Source organism: Capra hircus, chromosome 3 (assembly GCF_001704415.2).
Source record: "Capra hircus breed San Clemente chromosome 3, ASM170441v1, whole genome shotgun sequence".
Lineage (NCBI taxonomy): Eukaryota > Metazoa > Chordata > Mammalia > Artiodactyla > Bovidae > Capra > Capra hircus.
This window is the reverse complement of record NC_030810.1, coordinates 7,544,574-7,563,802: the sequence shown is the minus strand read 5'-3', so window position 1 is coordinate 7,563,802 and position 19,229 is coordinate 7,544,574. Positions and strand designations below refer to the sequence as shown.

Sequence of the window (19,229 nt, the reverse complement as noted above, 5' to 3'; positions counted from 1 at the left end):
GCTGCTAAGTCGCTTCAGTCGTGTCCAACTCTGTGCGACCCCAGAGACGGCAGCCCACCAGGCTCCCCCGTCCCTGGGATTCTCCAGGCAAGAACACTGGAGTGGATTGCCATTTCCTTCTTCAATGCGTTAAAGTGAAGTCGCTCAGTCATGTCCGACTCTTAGCGACCCCATGGACTGCAGCCTACCAGGCTCCTTTATCCATGGGATTTTCCAGGGAAGAGTACTGGAGTGGGGTGCCATTGCCTTCTCTGCCACAGAAGCATAAGTGGAAGGAAAAAACCAGGAACTACAGTAGACTAGGCAAAGAGAAAAAAAAAAGAACTACAAAATAACTATTTATAAAACCTGTTCACAAGCTTCTGTAAAGATCTAATAAAAGGTTCAACTTCATCTTTTAGAGAGAATGAAATAAAGTTAATGTAATTGTTTGAAAGTGGGGGGGGATGGGGGAGAACAGCTGCTTGGAGAGTAAGATTCACTTTTCATGGGGCCTGGAAGACAGCAGTGTGAAGGAAGGTAACAGGTTAAGAATCAGCAACTAACGGTAGAACATGGAGGGCAGAACTAGACAGAGGAGGTAAGACGTGCGTCACTCTTATCTGACTGAAATGTGAGCTAGTGTCTTGGCAAATAGGCACAAGCATTCGAGAGATGCGTGTATGGCTTCCTAGACCCCAAACTGGATAAACCAGTTCTAGAAATAAAAGAAATGGGAGGTTAAGGATAGTAGAGAGTGAAACAAAACTCTTTTTCCCAAAAGCAAGATGGTTGATTATTAAGTCAATGTACTAACAAGATAACTGTATTTCAATATACCAGCCACAAGCAGTCCAAAAACTACACAGAATAGACACAGTACCACAGAACATCTCCCTGGTCAATATTTTCCCAATAGAACGGTCAAGACTTTAAATATCCAAACTTTACAAAGCACAAGTATCTCTCAGTACACTCTACATACAACCGACAGAGCATCAGAAACACAGGGAGATGTTCTGAAAAGCAAAGTGAATGCCAGCAAAGGGAACACGGCAGTTTTCAATACTGCTGGCACTCAGAGGGCTTCCCAGGTGGCTCAGTGGTAAAGAATCCACCTGCCAATGCACGAGATGCAGGAGACCCAGGTTTAATCTCTGGGTCAAGAAGATCCCCTGGAAGAGGAAATTGCAGCCCATTCCAGGATTCTTGCCAGAAAAATTCCACAGACAGAGGAGCCTGGCTAGTCTATGGGGTTGCAAAGAGTCGGACACGACTAAGCACGCACACATCCATGCACAGCACTCGGAGAAGCTGTGTTACCTCAAGTAGAGCAATTATTCATTCATCACAGTATTAACAGTTTGACAACCAGGAAGGCATGTCTGAAGCATGCCACATCCTAACATGATGGGTTAGAACTTACATATTGGTGTTTTAGTTACATTTTAGGAAACTGGTTGAGAGTTTGGGGCTAGCATGTAATATATTACAATTTTTTCCACTGCAAATAACTGGAACTGGACTCCCGATGAGTGCTTTATTTTCTAGAGAAAATTATAAAACTTTTTTTAGATGACACTAAAGAGGCTCTAAAAACCAAAAAGATATATCTTATTTACACATGTCGATTCAAAACCCTACTACTTTTATGTGCATATATGTGTGAGAATATTGACAAGGTGACTCTAGAAATGTTCAGAAAACCATAAAAACCAAAACACTCCTGAAGAATAACAACACACAGAGAGACTTGCCCTACCAGATAACAAGACTTACTAATACAGCTACAGAAATTAATAGTGCAGCACTTGCCTAGGAATAGGAAAACAAGAACAACAACAACAAAAACAGAGCCCCAAAATGGACTTAAATAAAATAACAATTAATATAACAGAACTAGCATTGTAGACTGGGGGGGAAAGAATGGAATATTAAATAAGTGGTACTGGGAAACTGGATTCCCAGACAGAATAAACATTATGCCATTCACAGCAAAGCATTTCCGTAAGACTGAAGTCTCATTTGTAAAACACAAAGAAGACAATATAGAAGGATCATTTTTGTTTGGTGCCATGAAAGACAAAGAAAGCTGAGGAATGGTTATTGATTAGAGGAGACCGAAGGGCTTCCCTGGTGGCTCAGATAGTAAAGAACCTGCCCGCTAATGCAGGAGATGCCAGAGACACAGCGTTTGGGGCTTCCCTGGTGGCTCAGATGGTAAAGCGTCCGCCCACAATGTGGGAGACCTAGGTTCGTTCCCTGGGTTGGGAAGATCCTCTGGAGAAGGAAATGGCAACTCACTCCAGTGAAAAAAAAAAAAGAGAGAGACACAGCGTTCGATCCCTGGGTTGGGAAGATCCACTGGAGTAGGAAATGGCAACCCACTCCAGTATTCTTGCCTGGAAAATTCCATGGACAGAGGAGTCTGGCAGGTTACAGTCCATGGGGTTGCAAAGAGTCGGACATGACTGAGCATCTAACACTTTCACTTTTCAAGATATGTTAATTAAATATAATGTATGTTCCTGGACTTGACACTACAGTGGGAAGAAAATGCTATAAAGGATTTGGATGAAACAGGTTAAATCTGAATATAAAATACATATTAGATAATAAAGAGTATTGTATCAGTATTAAAGTTGATTTTGATCTACGCTTATGTAAGAGAATGTCCTGGTTCTCTGGAGATAAACACTGAGGAATTTAGGGATAAAGAGGCCCATGAAACTTCAAGTGGTTCAGCATTAATAATGATGTTAACTCTGTGTGTGTGTGTGTTTGTATACAGAGGATGGGCTTGCAGAAATGTGGCAAAATGTTAACAACTGGAGAACCTAGGTGAAGAGCAAATAGGAGATGTTTAAAAAATTTAAACTTCTATCTGTATAAACTTTTAATGCCTTTAAGAGTTTTCCACAGAGTGAACATATAAGAAATGACCAAAAAATAGCCTCACCAAAATAATAAGGCTAGAAAACAGTTGCAAAGATACTCTTAAACTAATTTCTATACTTACTTGAAACTGCCAGTTTCCCAAATGATCGACATCTTTAATATACACGTGATAATGTCCTCCATAGCAACCACCTTTGTGTATAATAACTGAGAAGAGCTCATACATATATTCCAAGTCATCTAATTCACTCTACAAGAAAGAACATAAACATTGTTATAGTTTACATAAGACAAAGATATATATAATGAAAAGGGAAAGAAGAATTTCAATTATTAAAATCAGTAAGAAACATCACTGGTTATTTTTAGTATTATTTAGGGTAAATTAACATAAATTTGAATAGCCAGTTTTAAATTTTGAAATTTGTAATTCTTAGACTGAAAATACCAGTCATACTACACCAACCAAATTCTGCCTGAGTTAAACATAAAAACATATATTCAATCAAGATGCTATTTTTATGTACTTTGGCTAAAATCATGGAAGTCCACATTATAACACAAGACATATTACCCTATCAGTGAGTGAGAGAGCATTTTAGCAAGAGAAAATCGTCTCGTATTAAACCTATTATACTGGTTTATAAAGGAGTTCTTTAGCAGCTGAATATATTTTAACAAGACTGTTACGTGCCTCAAAGTCAGAGCTATATCTACTATGCATTACCCCTCCAGACACTTCAGTCCTCTGCATAAAACAGGAATCTGGCAATTATGAATACTAGCTGGTTTTGTTTAGAGGCAGTTTAGTGGAATGAAAAGTTCTTTTTTCAGTTATCAAATCTGTGATCAATCTTTTCTACAAGCAATGTGCTCTATAACTGTATAATTATGGACACCTGTGTGTGCATGCTCAGTTGTGTCTGACCGTGTGACCACATGGACTGTAGCCCACCAGGCTTGTCTGTCCATGGAATTTTCCAGGCAAGAATACTGGAGTGGGTTGCCGTTTCCTACTTCAGGTATGAACACCTACATGGGCATTAAAAAACAAAACCCACTTTAGGTTAAAAGATACTTGGCATATGTGATGCTACTTGGGAAGTGTCAATTATTTAAGGAACTTATTTTCTTAAATTATACTTTTTAAGTGAGCAGCATTTTTTAAATGTCATTTTTCAAATGTCTGGTTCAGGCAAAAACCAAGAGAGATGTAAACAGAGATGATAACGATTTTCATTAATACAGAAAACAAAAAGCAAAATTATTGTGAATTTCTTAGATGCTCAATGTCTTGCTTTTTTCAGTTTTGTTATTTCAACATGTTAAAATCATGTAACAAACTACTTTTTACAAAAGGACAAAAATTTTTCTATATGAGATAACGGAAGTTAACTAAACGTACTGAGGTAATCGTTTCATATTATATGTAAACCAAGCCAACATTCTGTACACCTTAAACTTATACAAGTGATGTGGGTCAATTATTTCTCAATAAAACTGAGACAGGGAGAAATAACTCAATTATTTCAAAATGAACTTTTTTTTTCAGGCAGCAAATAGGAGCAGGGAAAAGTACCCTGGAAAACCTGTTTATTCTGTATATGCTGGTAATAGGCTCAGAGCCAAGACATTAGAACCTTTCAATGGAAATTAGTATAATTATAAAACCCAAAAGCTCAGTAACTAGGCTGAGGAAGGTCCACCCGAATTTAAAACCATTTAGAAAAAGATTACTTTGATACACAGAAATTCTATAGCTGGCTAATTAATGTTCTGGTCTTAAACATATAAAGAATGGTTTTTAACAAGAAATGCATCAGTCTCATCACTCTGATCTTGGCATGTATAGCAATGGCACAGAAAACATTTTTAAACAGCTTATAAAGAAGACTGATTATGTAATTAATTTGTTTTTAAACTTTTTTTTTCCCCATGTCTCAAGGATTACAAATTCTACACTAGTGACATTCCAATTTCTCATTCGCTTTCTAAATGTGTAATTCATTGTTGCATCTAAAGTAAACTAGATCCAAATAGGAACATCCTACTGAATGTTAATTTTTCCTATTGCAGGGTCTTTTCTAATTCTATTCTTAAACTTTCATTTCTAAGATTTTTCAAGGAGAGTTAAGGGGAAAAAAAAAACCTAGAAATAAATCCATCCCTGGAAATTAAAAAGGACTGTAATAAACTAGTGGTTCTCAACCAGGAGCAATTTTACCCACCTTTCCTCTCCTCAGGAGACACAGACATTTGGCAGTCTGAAGACATTTTTGTCACTTCTGGGCACAGAAGCGGGAGATGCTACTGTCATCTACTAGGCAGAGGCCAGGGATGTTGCTTAACATCCTAAAATACATGGCACATCCCACCACAACAGAGAATTACGCAACTCTAAACGTTAATGGGGGCTGACCAGGTGGTGCAGTGGTAAAGACTCCAGCTGCCAATGCAGGAGACGTAAGAGATGCTGGCTGGATCCCTGGATGAGGATCCCTGGAGGGCATGGCAACCCACTCCAGTGTTCTTGCCTGGCAAACTCCACGGACAGAGGAGCCTGACAGGCTACAGTCTTTGGAACCACAAAGAGCTGGACACGACTGAGCAACTGAGCACACAAATTTTAACAGTGCCAAGGCTGAGGGACTGCACGAAGCAAACTGCAAATCAGGTCAACATAAGATTCCCCTTTAGAGGGGAAAAGAAAGAATTTCAAAACAGAATAGTTCAAACCTGTTCACAAAAAGGCTTGAGATTGATCCGGAGAGGGAATGTGTAACAGCTTGTTTCCTTGTATCGTTCACACTTCACAAAATCAAAATTAAATCTTAATAATGAAATTGTAAGGAAGGGAGGCAGCTTACGTAATTTGGCCGACTGTCAAAAGAAAAAAAATGTAAATTTTAAAAGCTGAATTATATAAAAGAATAACACTTCATAAGGTATAAAAAGGCAACCTATGACACAGTTTTAAGATAAATATGTCCTTAAGTCACATAAACTAATCATTGTGGATTCAGTACAACTCTTGACATAAACTCATCTATTTTATGGTGCTAAAAGTTGACATCGCTCACTTATGCTTACACCTAAAAATTTACAGCGCACTTGTATGTTTTAATGTTGCTATCCTAAATAAAATTAAATCTACCTGATGAGAGTGCTTCCTCCCAAAGAGCACTTCTTTCCTGCCCAAGCCCTGACCTTTCACCTTCCCCCTTGGTCACTATCTCGACTTTACACAGCTCTTATTTACTGAAGAGCTGGAGCTCTTTCACCTTCGACCTAGGGACTGTTTCAGTGGATCTGAATCCTTTAAATTACATGAAAATATTATGTGTATTTGTGTGTATTTTTCTGGGGAGAAGATCCACAGCTTTCATGAGACTTTCAAAAGGACTCTAACTTCCCAAATACTGAGATTCATTGACTGGGGTTTTCTAGTTACTGTCCTTAAAGGCAGATAGTAAAATATTTTTTATTTTAATGCCTTGCTTTAAAACAAAACACTATATTGAGCTGCTTTTTATTTTAAAGGCATGAGCTTTTCCCAAATCCTTTATTAATGGCAATGTGAGGGGGGCAAAAAAAAAATCCTTCCCCATATATAAAATTAACAATAAATATCTAACATCCCTCAGACAGCAATTCTACAAATCTAGTGGGTGAAAAAGAAATTAAATGAAAAAGCAGCAATCTAACAACATGGCAGATTTTCACACTAGCTCAAAAAAAAAATGCATCTAAAAAAAGGGAGTAACTCAACTATAACGTGGCGAGAAAAGAAAGACTGCCCAGAACAAGAAAATATGCATTAATTTAGGTAACACAACCAAGCCTAACCTTAGAATACAATAAATCCAATGCAACTAGAAGGCAACTTTAAAAATATCAAGATCAAAAAGTTTTCACTGAAAATGAATTAAACCAATGACATAAAAGGTGCATGCAAGAATTATTTTTGTTTGGCAAAAGGTTCTTATTTTACCAATGTGCAAATTAAGTTCAACCAAAACTAAGCATGTATTTGTCTTTCCATGATGCTCCATCCTCTTAATTTTATATTTATTTTATTAGGTTGTAGTTGTAACACCAACGAGGAAATACAAAATAAGTAAGCAAAAAACAAGCCTTTCTCTTCGGGTTTATAAAAGGGCAAAGGCTAAATGGAAATAAATATTAAACAATATAAAATTGTTTTCAAATCCTGGTTTCAGATCCCCCTGTGAAAGCTACAGGCATGGAGTTTATTTTTTTATCACATTTTCACCTACAATCTCCAGGATCCAAATCAATACCGTGTGCTGTCTAAATCAACCCTCATTTTCTTTGTTGGAAAATTCAATATTGTCAGCTCTAGGAATAGTGCTATCACTCTGTCTTAACAGAATAACTGCAAAGATAAATCTTTTGTGGTAGTTCTTTAAGTCAGGGCTCAATAACCACTGGTTCAACTGAGTTCAAGGTTACCGAGTTAATGAACAGCCTGTCATACCATCCACAAGCTGTTAAAGAGTTCCTACTACAGATAATAATAGCAGCTGAGTTGATGCCACGTTGCAAAATAAATCAGTTGCTTAAATCTTGTTTTCTTTTTCTTCTATATTTTGCTTTGTTGTATGAAGAAGAACCCTGAGTACTCTGTCAAGTCCTGTCAAGTTAGGCACTTTGAATGGGGGGAGAAGGAAAGGCCACATTAGATTTGTTAGCATCAAGGAAGATACCTATCAACATATATATCAATACTGTACAATAACTGCATATGCAAAAAATAAAGCTCTCTGTTTTCATAGTGGCAGACCAAAAAACTGAAAGCTCAACAAGCTTCCTAGTTGGCAGATATAAAAATACATTGCCTTCTTCATAACAGTAACTTCCAAAGGGAAAAAAAAAGGTTTATTTATGAAACACTGAGCTACAAATAAATTTTTCCTGGGAGAGAAAGAAGTTGAGTGAACTGTGAGGTTGAAAGCTTAAAAAGCACTATAAAAAAATTAAAATACAAATACATATACAGTGTAAGGAAACGTCTTTTCAATCCTTATTACTGATTAAAAGCTTCACGTGCGTCTCATACACGTGACTTCACTCGAGAGACGTCCCTGCTCCCAGCACTGCACGCACACCCGCAGAAGAGGCAGGGGTCTATGTTTACCTTTGCGGCTTTAACCAGCCTGCCACAGTTTCCACAGTGGTATAAGTTGTCACAGTCAAAAACTTCCTCCTCTACATACATGTTCCAGAGTGCGTCTTCCAAACCTGATACATTTTTGACTGCTACTGTTAGATCTAGGAAATCTTCCTGAAATATACATGAACATAACTTTGAAAATACAATTCCACAGATGTTCACAAACAGATCACCAACTCAAACATACACTGGGAATAATCACACATACATTCTTTTTTAAAACACATATATCTTTTCTATATATGAAGGCATAGGTCTCTCAACTAGATACGGTGAGATTCATAACAATAAATTATTCTTTCTCAAGCAAATTATAACTCAGCTTAAAATATATCAGGAGCCAATTTACGAGTTCACTGTAGATACAATAAAACCTATTTTTATCAGGAAATAAACCACTGAACGCATGAATTGAGAAGAGTGTATGTGCAGTTCATTAGTACTATGTTAGTCTCCAGACAGGCACAGCAAGGCCATGGTTAGAATCTCTATTGTAAACCCTGCTTCCCCATCTTCTGCTAGGGTTAGTTTAAGAAAAAAAATTATTTGGGGCCAGGACATAAAGGTATTTTCATGAAAATTAAGAGGAGGATATTTTCTAAAATGTGAGTCTACTAATTCTACTAAAATTACCTTTGAATTACAACATATTTCCAATATTAAACAGACACAATTTGACAAGTTGAAAGCACATTTATAATTTTGCATGTGTATTTGTGCAACAGCATTACCTTGAGGGATTATGGGGATCGTAAAATAGCATTAGTTAATTAGTTCATGGTGGAATTCTAAAGCAGTAAGACTAACATTCATACATGGTTTACAAGATAGATATGTGAAAAGTTAATGCCTAATCTATAATGTGCCTTCACGTACATTATGTCTTAAAATTACTTTGTGAATCATTACATTATAGTGGTCAATCATATAGTAACCCACATACACGTAACATCTTAATATTTCCAAACCAGGCTGCCCAAATCTTCTATTATGATACACAATAAGGGCTCAAAAGTCTTTTTTATGCCCAATACTTTCATTTAAAAATATATAAAAATATATATATATATACTTCAAAAAGGCAATTAGTGCAACACTTAGAAAATGGCATTTAATTTTTTACTTAATAGCTTTCTATAATTAACTTAATAACTTACTTAATAACTTTCTATAATTCTTGCCATAAGAAAAGAAGGTTTTTAATTAAAGGACAATGGTTCAGTGATGAAATCATTTGTTATATAAGATTTGTAGTGCAAGCAGTGATTATTAAATTTACACAAGCAAATTTCTAACTACATAAAATGGATAATCTGTTATGACAAATAACTGAAGGTTACACCAGTTTAAACAGGATTATGATAGCTTTATATATATAATATTTAAACATAAGCACACACATACAAACGAGCTTTCTGAGGGACATCAATAAACTAAATCCAATATTTACTTACAGATTTATTTGTTAACTTAAACATTCCTCAGTGTTTTCTGTTATTACCTAAGTGATTTCTTTAAGATATTCCAACCACCGACCCATGACGATATTGGCTTTTCTCATGATACCACAGGCCCCTACTGTAAATATTCCCCAAATCTACTATCTAAATATTAGAGGAATAAATAGAAGATTTAAGCTATATCTTTAGGTATCTACTTCTTTCAGTTTACATGGAGAAATCTGGATTATAAACTTATAATCTGGGAGCATCTAGAGTACAAGAAAAAAGTGATAGTTATTTATAGTAATAAGCACATTAATCCTCATATGGTACAGATCACAGATTTAATTACATGAATTATAATTTATGATTTAACTTATTACTAAAATACTCTTGCATATTCACCTGCTTTTCACTGACATTCTTACATTCTTTACAAACAATCTGGTTAACAATGGTTCCGTGATAGAGACGGTTGATGAGGTCATGGCCGGAGGTTCCAACTAAAGAAGTTTCCAAAGCACTAAAGAGAATTCGATTCAGTTCCTGCACATCATGTTGCCTCATTTCCTATAAAACAGGTAACTTTTAAATGTAATTTTGTGCTTCAGAATTTTAAAAACAGATTTTTTTTAAGTGATATTAGTTGAAAAACACAAGACTTATTTAGAAATCCAAAGGCAAGCCTCCATCAAATGTAAGGATGACTAAGCTAAATGAGCTGAGAGCAGGCTAAGAGATCACCACCTATTCTCACTTTTACTACAAAATGAAAAAACAAACAGATGGTGTTTAGCATGTACATGTAACTCAAGTCACCTGAGAACAGGAAAGTGCATTTGTTTGGCAGGAAACCATGTACATGGCTGTGCCAGAGGAGAGGAGAGGAGAGGAAGGAACAGAACAGGCAAAGAACAGTCAGGCAGTGTGTGCACAAAGAAACCACAGTTCAGAGGGACAGGTAAACACTCTGAATCATCAGCATTTGAGAAGAACTAGAGCCTAATGCTTTGACATGTGGACCAACAAAGCAAGACTAACACACTGCCTGGAGAAAAATTCTGATGGAATCTGCCTTAACCTGCAGATTAATTTGAAAGCCACCGAGAAATCACTGTATGAAACTGTGTGTGAAGAGGATGAGAACCATTTATAAATCCAAAGTCAAGGGGCACACCAACATATAGGAGTGGAGAACACAAGGAAGAACCAGCACAGGAGCCCGAGGAAGAGCCAGGGATGTCAGCAAGGATGGTGAGTGCCGCTACTGAGGGCTGCAGGGAGTGGAGCAGTGTCTCCTGGACTGGGCATGTGGACACCGTGAGTGACTGTGACTGGAAGGGTAGAAAGGAGGGAGAGGAGCAAATGGAGGGTGCAGAGGAGTGGGGTGAGAAGATGATTTTGAAGGTACATTTCAAGGGAAGAGAAGCTGATTAAGGGATGAAAGCTGGAAAAAGATGTGGGACCTATGATCTTTTTCTTGGTTTCTGACACACAAGGCACTAGGTGATACAAATTTCTCCAGTATCACTGGCTCTGATGGGACAGAAAGTTTGCGGAAGTTTTCAAGCTGTTTCTGAACAATCCTAAGTTTGGCAAAGGTGCCTCCGAGACCTCTCTACCATTGCAGGTCAGTCTGAGAGGGTTTCCTACAAGATTTTATTTAGAAATTAATCAATCAGGTTTTCACATCTTTAAGAAGGATGAAGCCAACAAGAGGAAGCTCTTTATCTAAACAAAGAGAAATCCATCAACTGATGACTAGGTTAAAAGAAGCCAAAACACTGAGGCATATCCATCCAAGAGAATATCATCTGGTAATAAAAAGGAATGAAGTGCTGAAACATACTACAGCATGAATAAATTTTGAAAACTTTACGTGAAAGATGTTAGCTACAAAAGTTCACATAGTATATGAAACTATTTCTGTGAAGTGTCCAGAAGAGGCAAATCCAGGGAGAGACAGAGGGGAAAACAGTGGCCAGGGACTCAGGGAAAGGGCACACAGGGTTGGGGAGGAATTGCTAATGGGTTCGTGGTTTCTTTTGGTGGTAGCGAAAAGATGTCCTAAAGTTGACTGTAGCGACTGTTATACAACCCTTGTGATGCTTGTACAACTCTGAATATACTAAAAAACCACTGAACTTGTACCCTTTCAAAGAGTGAATCTTAGGGCATGTGAATTATATCTCAATAATTTAAGACAAGACAATACCTTTAAAATAAGGAAAGAAAGAGGAATTCACCCTAAGCACCTGCCCTACACCAGAAACGTAACATACACTCTTCAGGGAATGTATTATACCCTATTTTACTTCCAAGCTCAAACCTGACTTCTTCAACCACATAGCATCGTCCAGTTAATTAGTGTTATTGGTTAGAAGACAAGAGTTCACAGTTTATTTCTGAAGGCAACATAACCTTATTCTGATCATTGCCTCTTTAAATTCTGTGGTGGTCTCCCATATCTTCGTCTCTACAGAAATACATCTACTCCATAAAAAACTGCAGAGCTGATTTTGATTTTGTGCAGCTAACAGCTCATCAGTATTGACAATGCGCACCTTCACTTAGTGCTAACACAGGTTTAGTGAAACCTGTGAAACACCCTTAGGAGTGCAAGCAAGATAAAATGAAACACAACAAAACAGGAGGAAGTCCACACAGACAGGAGGACACAGGAGGAAAATGAAGCGAGTCAAGAGAAAGGCAGGACAGGGAAAACGAAAAGACCTGCCAAGAATGACGTCACTGTTTCGCTTGAAGAAAATGTTCAAAATTAAAATATCCAGATTTAAACACATAAAGGCAGATATATTAATTGCCAGTCAGCTTTTTAAGTTGATAAGTGGTTTTCTATAAAAATGCCAATTTTCCATTAACATAACAGGTATTATATCTCAACTACACTGTACAAAGGGTAGAAATGATAAAAACCAGCTCTTACAAACATTTTCCCCTGTATCCACAACCCCTTTCCCCAACTCCAAATGACATCCATTCATAAAATCCTGAGTAACAGCAAATGTCTAAAATGCATTTCTGGCTTGTAATTGTGTAGTTTAGAAGTAAATATTTAAACAATATCCTGAGACCATAAGATAAAATTAAAGGAAGGCAGATAACGTTAAGCCGGTGTTTACTCTTTCTCGCTGGTAATACTTCCCTGGAAAGCTGACCTCCGTACCTCATCACTGGTCCACCCAAAGCTGTCAGTGAGGTCGGCTGTGGATGCAGCTGCCTGGTCTAAGAGGAGAAGCTGTGCAAACAGCCGCTGTAGCTGCAAAGGTATGATTCGGACCTGAGTGAGAAACAAACGTGCTCCTGGAGGAAATCTTTTAAACGTTGGCTGGGCATTTTAAAAAGAACTGTGTACTACTGTTCTCCTATCTTCCAGTCGATTTAGTTCACTCAGGACAAAATTTACGAATACTGTGAAGGATGAACACATTTATTTTTCTTTGAAAATTCTAATTCAATACAATTCTTAGCTACCTGGAGCTCTCTACCTGGGCATAGTACAGATTAATATTAAAACCCAAACCAGCCCTAATAAACCACCCAATTAATCACAGACTGACAGGAACTTAAGTCTCCAACAATTTCATCCTTTTTCCAAAACTGCTCAGATACAGACATACTCCCTATGGAGAACTTTCCAGCTGCAAAAATCTCACAGGGCCGGCTGCACCCTGCCTTTGCTCTCTTCCTGCCAGCACCACACCCGTTCTGCCCCTGTGGTGTGGGCTCGGGCACTGAGAATGCGGCTCAGAGCCTGCTCTGGAGACTGGACTTAAATATCTAGAGGGAGCATATGCTAGAAACTTGGCAGCAATTTTGCACTGTCATAACATTTCTTTATAACAAAAGTCTGATCTGCAACCGATTGAGAAAAAAACAAAACAAAACAAAACACCAGGCTCTTTGCCATACACGGAGTTTGAGAGACACTGGGCTGATCATGAAACTCTTACTAAGATAAGCACAGATTGTAGTCTGGGGGTGATAAATTTCTGAATGATATTTAAGCAAGGGAGAAACATGATTAGATATGCACTTATAGTAAGCCAATTCCTCAGTTTATCTCCAGAATACCAGACTGAGACAATACTGGTCTCTATTTTTGTTCTTGCTACATGTAAGTGCATTAAGTGGGTTTTTTGGTAGGCTCGTGTGGATGATTTGCAAATATCTCCTCAGTGGAGAGTGAGGCTGTCTATAAAAAAACAGCAGCAGCATTACAACTGGAAAAGCAATTCTCCGAAAGGGAAATTTCCTTACCAGAAAGGTACAGAGCAAAGTGCTTTCTAAAATAAGGATCATAATTTGGTAATTGATAAAATTACTGATTTCTATGAATAAGGAACTTAATTCTTTCCTTAAACCATCTCCTTAATATTTCAAAAATCCCCTGTAAATCATGGATTTAATACCTTTGCATCAGGTTTATCCTTGTCCTCTAACGAACCAAGCTCTTCCGGGCCAAGAGAGAATAAAGCTTCTAAACAAAAAAGCAGAATCAAGAGATGTAAATGACATCATTTCATTTTTGAAAACTGTTTTAGAAAGCCAAGGCAACCAGTAAGTAAAAATCAGCTAAAGATTCAGAAATAAGATTATGACAATATTTATATCCCTAGACCACACATTTTGCTTTCTGGTAGCTTTATTTTTGGGCTTCCCTGGTGGCTCAGTGGTAAAGAATCTGCCTGCCAATGCAGGAAATACAGGTTCGATCCCTGGGTCAGGAAGATTCCCTGGAGAAGAAAACAGCAACCCACTACAGTATTCTTGCCCGGGAAATCCCATGGACAGAGAAGCCTGTGGGCTACAGTCTATGGGGCTGTGAAGGAGTTGGACAGGACTTACTGACTAAACAACAGCAACAACAACATTACTTTTAACCACGGACTATAAAGTGGAAGCTAAGGTTTCAATATGAGACAGCTGTAAAAGGAAAATCATACAATTAAAAACCCTGCAATACCATACATCTTTGGCGGCTTTCGACTGCCTATGGCAATGGGTTCCAAAGGCCACATGAATAGAATTAGGAAATATGTAATAGGGTTACAACATTTACAAGCGACAAGTAAGACTGCCAACCACTCTTTCATAAGGAGCACCTTTAACTGAGATCATGCCTTTCTCTTTTTTGGTAAGAAAATATCTTTTCTGCATCAGGGGTAATAGCACATGGCAGTGAGCTCACCTGGAAAAGAAAAGTTGGTAACCCACTGCTGGTCTCCAGCATTTTCTTTTAATTCAGTGTCTAGGAATGCCACCCAATGGGGCACATTTGAATCCTTTGGGGAGTCTGTATTCAGACAGGAACTCCTACTGGGAGACTCTGATATACTTGGGGGAGAAGGGATGAAACAGACATTGTCTTGCACTGAAAACTACTACTGCCTTAGTGATTACTGTTACATTCTTCCTGAGTTCCCAGCAGGAATTGGAAAAAACAAAAACTACATGAAGGTTGTATACACAAAGGTTAAATCATAAAAACCATAGAGAGACTTTTACAATCATCTCCTACTATTCCCAGCTACACTGACCTGGGAGTACAGGGGAACCAAAGCTAGTTCTGCTCCTTTAAAAAGGATTCCAAAAAGTTTCCCTTCATTCTGCCAGTCCTTACCCCTTTCCAAATTACACTTCCCCATCAATGAGCATCAGGATTCATGCTAAGCCTTACAAGTGCACAAGTCACACTAACGTGTCAACCCATGTGCTTGGCCAGCCACCTGCTTTGCTAGAGGGCCTGGGGTTTTCAGTCCTATCCTTGCTTAGCGGTACTCTCAGTGAGCTGCCTGCCTTCCAAAACAACCACCTTTCTCAGTCTTTTTGGATTATTTATGAAAATATTTTATTTTTATTGAGTATAGTTGATTTATATACAACTATATAATAGAAGAATGTTGCTAGTTTCTGCAGTATAGTAATCAATTATATAATCTCTTTTAAAGGATAATTTTCTACTTCAAGTTGCTCTTTTAATTTCAATTATACTAAAACTTAGGAAAGATTTAACCTCCCTAAGAATCTGCTTATTCATCTTGCAAACTGTTAATGGTGGAATTACTGAATGCATTGGGAGGAGATATTCTGATGGAGTGGATGGAGTCCAAGATGAGAAGCAACCCTCTTAAACCCCAAATTCAATAAGAAGCAACACTCTTAAATCCCAAGTTCAATTCAAACCATTAGAAGGGCCTAGGAAGGGGTTGATGATAATTATACACTAAATCTCTGAAGGCAGGAAGTCTCTGTAAGCTTAGAAAACAACAAAAAAGTCACAAAACTTTGCTACATTTGGTAGTAGTGGGAAGGGGGTGAGATAGTGAATAAAAGCTAGGATGCCTATCCTCAGAATATGGAGACATGTGAGGAGCTGAGCTACAATCATGGAGCTTGGACCCTCCAAGACCACGTGAAGGTAGAAGAATATTAAGACTGACATCCCTGCAGAGGAAACTAGTTGGCAAAGAAGGGATCTGGGGACAAACATGTGGAGAAAAATAGGGGCAAGGAATCAAGGGTCCAAGGAGGTAAGGAAGCTTCCTGCAGGTGGTTTCTAGGAGATTCCCCCTAGATTTTTAAAGTAAATCTGTTAATTGAACTGTTTTGACTGGGTTTCTATTCCTTGCACTTGGTCCGTTATCTAACACCCTCTATCTCTGGAATTCAGAATTTTCAGATTTTAGCAAGTTATTATGAAAAAAGGGTTATATATGTTAACATTACATCCCCAGGAGAGTATAGTATCTATTAACCAATAGTATACTAATAGTATCTATTAACCAATATTAAAACCTTAATATTCCTGTAACAAATGTATGACTCATGTGAGATAATTAAGACTAGAAACAGTTTCACATCAGGTCAAGGTCTGAGGCCAAACAGGTTCAGATTATTAGATCACGTTGTTAGAATTTTCTGGATTTCAGAATTGCAGATAAATGACTGTAGTTTGTATGAATTAATAGGACAACACCTCCCCACTCCAAAGAGAAGCATATAACTGCATTGAGTAACTCTGGTTTAAGTGTTTATTTCTTTGAGAAGATAAAAAAAATACAAATACTGAAACAATAATGAAGACTGGCCCTCATGACAAAATTGTCTTTACGTTGTATTTTAAATTATGCTATTTAGTCTCTAAGTCGGGTCCAACCCTCTTGCCACCCTATGGGCTGTAGCCCTTCGGGCTCCTCTGTCCATGGGACTTCTCAGGCAAAAATACTGGAATGAGTTGCCACTTCCTTCTCTAGGGGATCTTCCCCAGCTAGGGATCAAACCTGCATCTCCTGCACTGGGAGGCAGATTCTCTACGACTGAGCCACCAGGGAAGCCCCATATTCTAAATTACAGGAAGGAGTTACATAAGAAATACACTACTTAATTTTTAGTTTGTTACTGAACATTACTGTGATCATACAGAAAATATTAATAATCTAAGCTTCACATTTCTCTGCAGAGAATTACCAATTTATGTCCCTCTTAGAACAATGAACACATGCTGTGGAATACACATTTAAAATAATTCATCTACTTGTGATTCTGCATGATTAATTACATGTAGAGATGAGGGTACATATTACTAGCCAAGTGCATGTTACATATCATACCTCTGAATTCAGGTGTGAAATGAAGAGTCTGAAGAAGGGAATTGAGGTAACAGGTTCCACCCTGATTTCTGATTCCACTTAAATTGGTGAATTCTCTAGGAGCAGGTGGCTCCAAAGCTTTGGTCTTTAATCTCTTCCCTTTTCCATTATTATTTGACACACTGGAATAATCTTCTTCAAACAGGTCCCCAAACATTGTGAAACTAAACACTACCCTTAAAAAAATATGACATGTTACAGAAATGTCTTTATTTTTAAAACAAAATTTCCCCACATCTCCCCTTTGGGAGATTTTAAGTTGCTCCTCAAGAAGTCTGGGCTTTGGAGGCAGGCAAGACCTGATTTTTTTCGTCCCTGTTCCACACTACCTGTGTGACCTTGGGCGAGTTTCTTAACCTGCGTTCCATGTAAAAATAGGATAACAACTGTCATGCAGGGTCATTTTTTAAAAAAATCAAATAATGAAAGGTATTTAGTCTATAGGGTTTAGCCCACAATAAATGACAGCTTTTTTTTTTTTTTTTTTAAAGGCATAGTGATATTACTAGTGAAAAAAGAAAAAAAAAAAAACCATCAATACACCTAATCCGCTGAGGTGGCAAAGTCAATCCTAGATTCTGAGCGTTGACATGAGCCTGGGGACAGTGAATCACTTCCCCAAATCTCTGCTTCTCACACTCCTTGTACCAGATTGTGACAGCTAACAAAGTTAAACGGAACAAATTAATCCCTACAGGAATTATAATACCGGCCCCAAAGCTGGAGAGCCCGGAGTTTCACTCGGGGGAAAAAAAATGCCATTTAAGTCATCGGGCCTCAAAGGCTCACAATATTTATCCAGTGATCTCGATATTAGCTCCTGGGACGTCAAGCATCCGCTCAAGGTCTCACTCACATCGAGTGGGAAGGGTTCCTTGGGAGATGAGAATCGCAAAGGGCCTAGCCCAAAGGGACAGGAAACGCTTAAGTAAAATTATTTTTCTTTTCAATCCGTTCCTCACACACACAAAAAAATGGAACGTGAAAGTGTGGCCTCGAGCGCGTGGTTTGGATTCCGGTCTCCCTCACGCCACGGCCGAGGCCAGGCCAAGTCCTTCCAAGCCACCACGGAGCCTACGGGCGCGAGACGGAAGAGGTCCCCGCGGCGCGGAACCGCAGGATCCCCACGCCAGGACACCGCATCTCGGGGCCGGCCCGAGCAGCCTCTCGCCTCGCCCGCCTCAGGCCGTGCCGCCCACACAGTCCCTATGCCCGCCTCGTCCCTCCCGAGAACCCCGGCCGCAGGCCCCACTTACAGCCTAAAGCCCAGACCCCCGCCCCGGACAAAACTCGAAGCGAAACAACGCGCAGCAACGCGGCGCCACCATGACGGCGTATGCAGTTCTCCCGCCGCTCCGTGCGTGAGCAATTTATGGAACGCGGGGACTACTTCTCCCAGGATGCCCTGCGGGACCGCTGGCCCGCCGCGCAGGATCTCGTGGGTAATGTAGTTCTTTTGCTCCGAGATTTCGGCCGTCTGGTGGGATGGACGGTGTTCGCTTCTAGTCTACTGGCAGATTCGCGGGTTCGCTGGATCAGGCGGCCACTCACTCATTTACTCTTTAAAAGTGTATATTTATTGCTGCTCGCAACTCATATTAGTTAGAGAATACAAAGATCGCTTGTCTTTTGGCTTGACTGATGCCAGGTTACTTCAACCTTGGAAGTATTTGTGTAGAGCTTCAAGGGTGCCGTGTACTTTCAAAGACATTTTACACGTGTATCTCCAGTGAAAAGTGTTCCACGTAACTTTGATCCTTTATAACGTCCTCCGTATTTGTTTTGTCTGCACCAACTCTATATCCAAGAAAGGAAAGTGTTAGTCGCTCCGTCGTGTCCATCTTTTGTGTCGGACCCTATTTGCCTATGGACTGCAGCCCGCCAGGCTCCTCTGTCCATAGGACTGTCCAGGTAAGAATACTGAAGTGGGTTACCATTCCCCTCTCCAGAGGATCTTCCCAACCCAGGGATGGAACCCGGGTCTCCTTCATTGTGGGCAGATTCTTTACTGTCTGAGCCACCAGGGAAGACCCTCATACCCAA

The 19,229-nt window shown here is 38.9% G+C and overlaps 1 protein-coding gene across 8 annotated transcripts in view; it reads right to left on the bottom strand.

Moving 5' to 3' along the window:
* The window catches only part of USP40 (ubiquitin specific peptidase 40), an 82,608-nt gene extending 64,044 nt beyond the window's left edge, over positions 1–18,564 (bottom strand). For 2 of the 8 annotated variants that reach the window (XR_001295553.2, XR_001295551.2), the window contains exons 1-8: positions 18,443–18,564; positions 17,148–17,362; positions 13,947–14,014; positions 12,701–12,814; positions 9,919–10,083; positions 8,036–8,182; positions 5,614–5,757; positions 2,999–3,127 (exon numbers count right to left, since the gene is read on the bottom strand). Coding sequence is in view for 4 of the 8 variants with exons in the window: in XM_013963023.2 (XP_013818477.2) it covers positions 2,999–3,127; positions 5,614–5,757; positions 8,036–8,182; positions 9,919–10,083; positions 12,701–12,814; positions 13,947–14,014; positions 17,148–17,343 (963 nt within the window). In the remaining 4 variants the exon portion in view is untranslated. Of the gene's footprint in view, positions 1–2,998; positions 3,128–5,613; positions 5,758–8,035; positions 8,183–9,918; positions 10,084–12,700; positions 12,815–13,946; positions 14,015–17,147; positions 17,659–18,442 lie in introns of those variants that run through there. The other 6 variants (XR_001295550.2, XR_001295552.2, XM_013963023.2 and 3 more) reach the window with 5 other exon arrangements.